General features: G+C 39.8%; 1 protein-coding gene across 1 annotated transcript; it reads left to right on the top strand.

Annotated features, from left to right (window-relative positions):
• Positions 1–451: 451 nt before the first annotated feature.
• Positions 452–1,038, top strand: LOC128896460 (uncharacterized). The gene is given in 2 exon segments (XM_054159819.1): positions 452–935; positions 938–1,038. Coding segments are annotated over 2 exon segments (585 nt in total).
• The last annotated feature ends 233 nt before the right edge of the window (positions 1,039–1,271 follow it).

The raw sequence follows: 1,271 nt of genomic DNA, 5'->3' as shown, positions 1-1,271 counted from the left end.
ATTTCGTCGTAAAGAGTGGCTACTGTCAGGCTTGTACGTTTTGGAGTGATAAGAGAGATACCGACGAATATATTGAGTGGTATGAACAACACGAGGAAGAGTGTTTCGCAGACCACTATGGTTCAGCGGGTAAAATGGAGGTCGATAGTATACAGGAAATGTTTTTAAGGTCGGAGGAGAAATTTGGAGTCAGATATCGGAATTATATTGGAGACGGTGATTTCAAAACGTACAAAGGTATTTTAGATTGCAATCCATATGGCGATGATTACCCTGTAACAAAAAGTGAGTGCGTAGGACACGTGGAAAAACGGATGAGCACACGGCTCAGAAATTTAAAAAAAAAACAGAAAAGCTTGGTGGAAAAGGAAAATTAACAGACATTTTAAATTAAAAGTTAACCACATATTATGGACTAGCGATAAGACGAAATGTAGATTCCGTGACCGATATGAGAAAAGCCATAATGGCAACATTACACCATCTGTGTTCCACAAATGAAAATCCAAATCATGACAATTGTCCAATCGGAGCCGACAGTTGGTGCGAGTGGCGGAAGGCTCAGGCGGCAGGTCAAGAAAAATTGTTCGACCATCCACCCCCACTTCACCCAAATGTCGCTAAACACATACGACCTATTTACGAAGAACTTTCGAAGGAAGATCTGCTAATTCGATGTTTAGGTGGCCATACCCAGAATTCGAACGAAAGTTTCAATTCTACAGTCTAGTACAGCCTAACACCGAAACATTTAAATTCAGGCCTAAAAATTATCGAAATTGCCGCTTTCATTGCTGCCAGCATTTTTAATGAAGGGTACTCGTCCATCCTTCGAATAATGAACGCACTACAAATAAACGTAGGACAACAAAGCAAATTTTTTGCCGATACGCACGACGCGCAACGAATCTCGAGGCAGGAGTGCCGCAGATCAAGCAGCAGGAGGCTTGAACAGCTTGCAGACTGGTTCAAATGCAACAAAACGAATTTCATGAGGAACCGGAAGACTTGCTGTATGGGCCTGGTATAGCAGACTAACCTCTGATTACAGTAAGTTTTCAATAACTATTACTTTTCTGTATCGAAAACTTCAAACACGTTTTTCTCGAAACCATGTTTCAGGGGTTTGTGTACACGATAGACAAAAATCTAATTGACCGATCGACTTTTCCCAAGGATTTTTAGTTAGATAATGAATAATTGTCCTCTATGAACTAAGAACTTTGAAAAAAAATCAAATTAAGTAACTTTTTTTTCTACAAATAAGTCGA

Source organism: Hylaeus anthracinus, unplaced genomic scaffold (assembly GCF_026225885.1).
Source record: "Hylaeus anthracinus isolate JK02 unplaced genomic scaffold, UHH_iyHylAnth1.0_haploid 1, whole genome shotgun sequence".
NCBI classification, from domain to species: Eukaryota; Metazoa; Arthropoda; class Insecta; order Hymenoptera; family Colletidae; genus Hylaeus; species Hylaeus anthracinus.
This window is presented reverse-complemented; position numbering and strand designations above follow the sequence as displayed.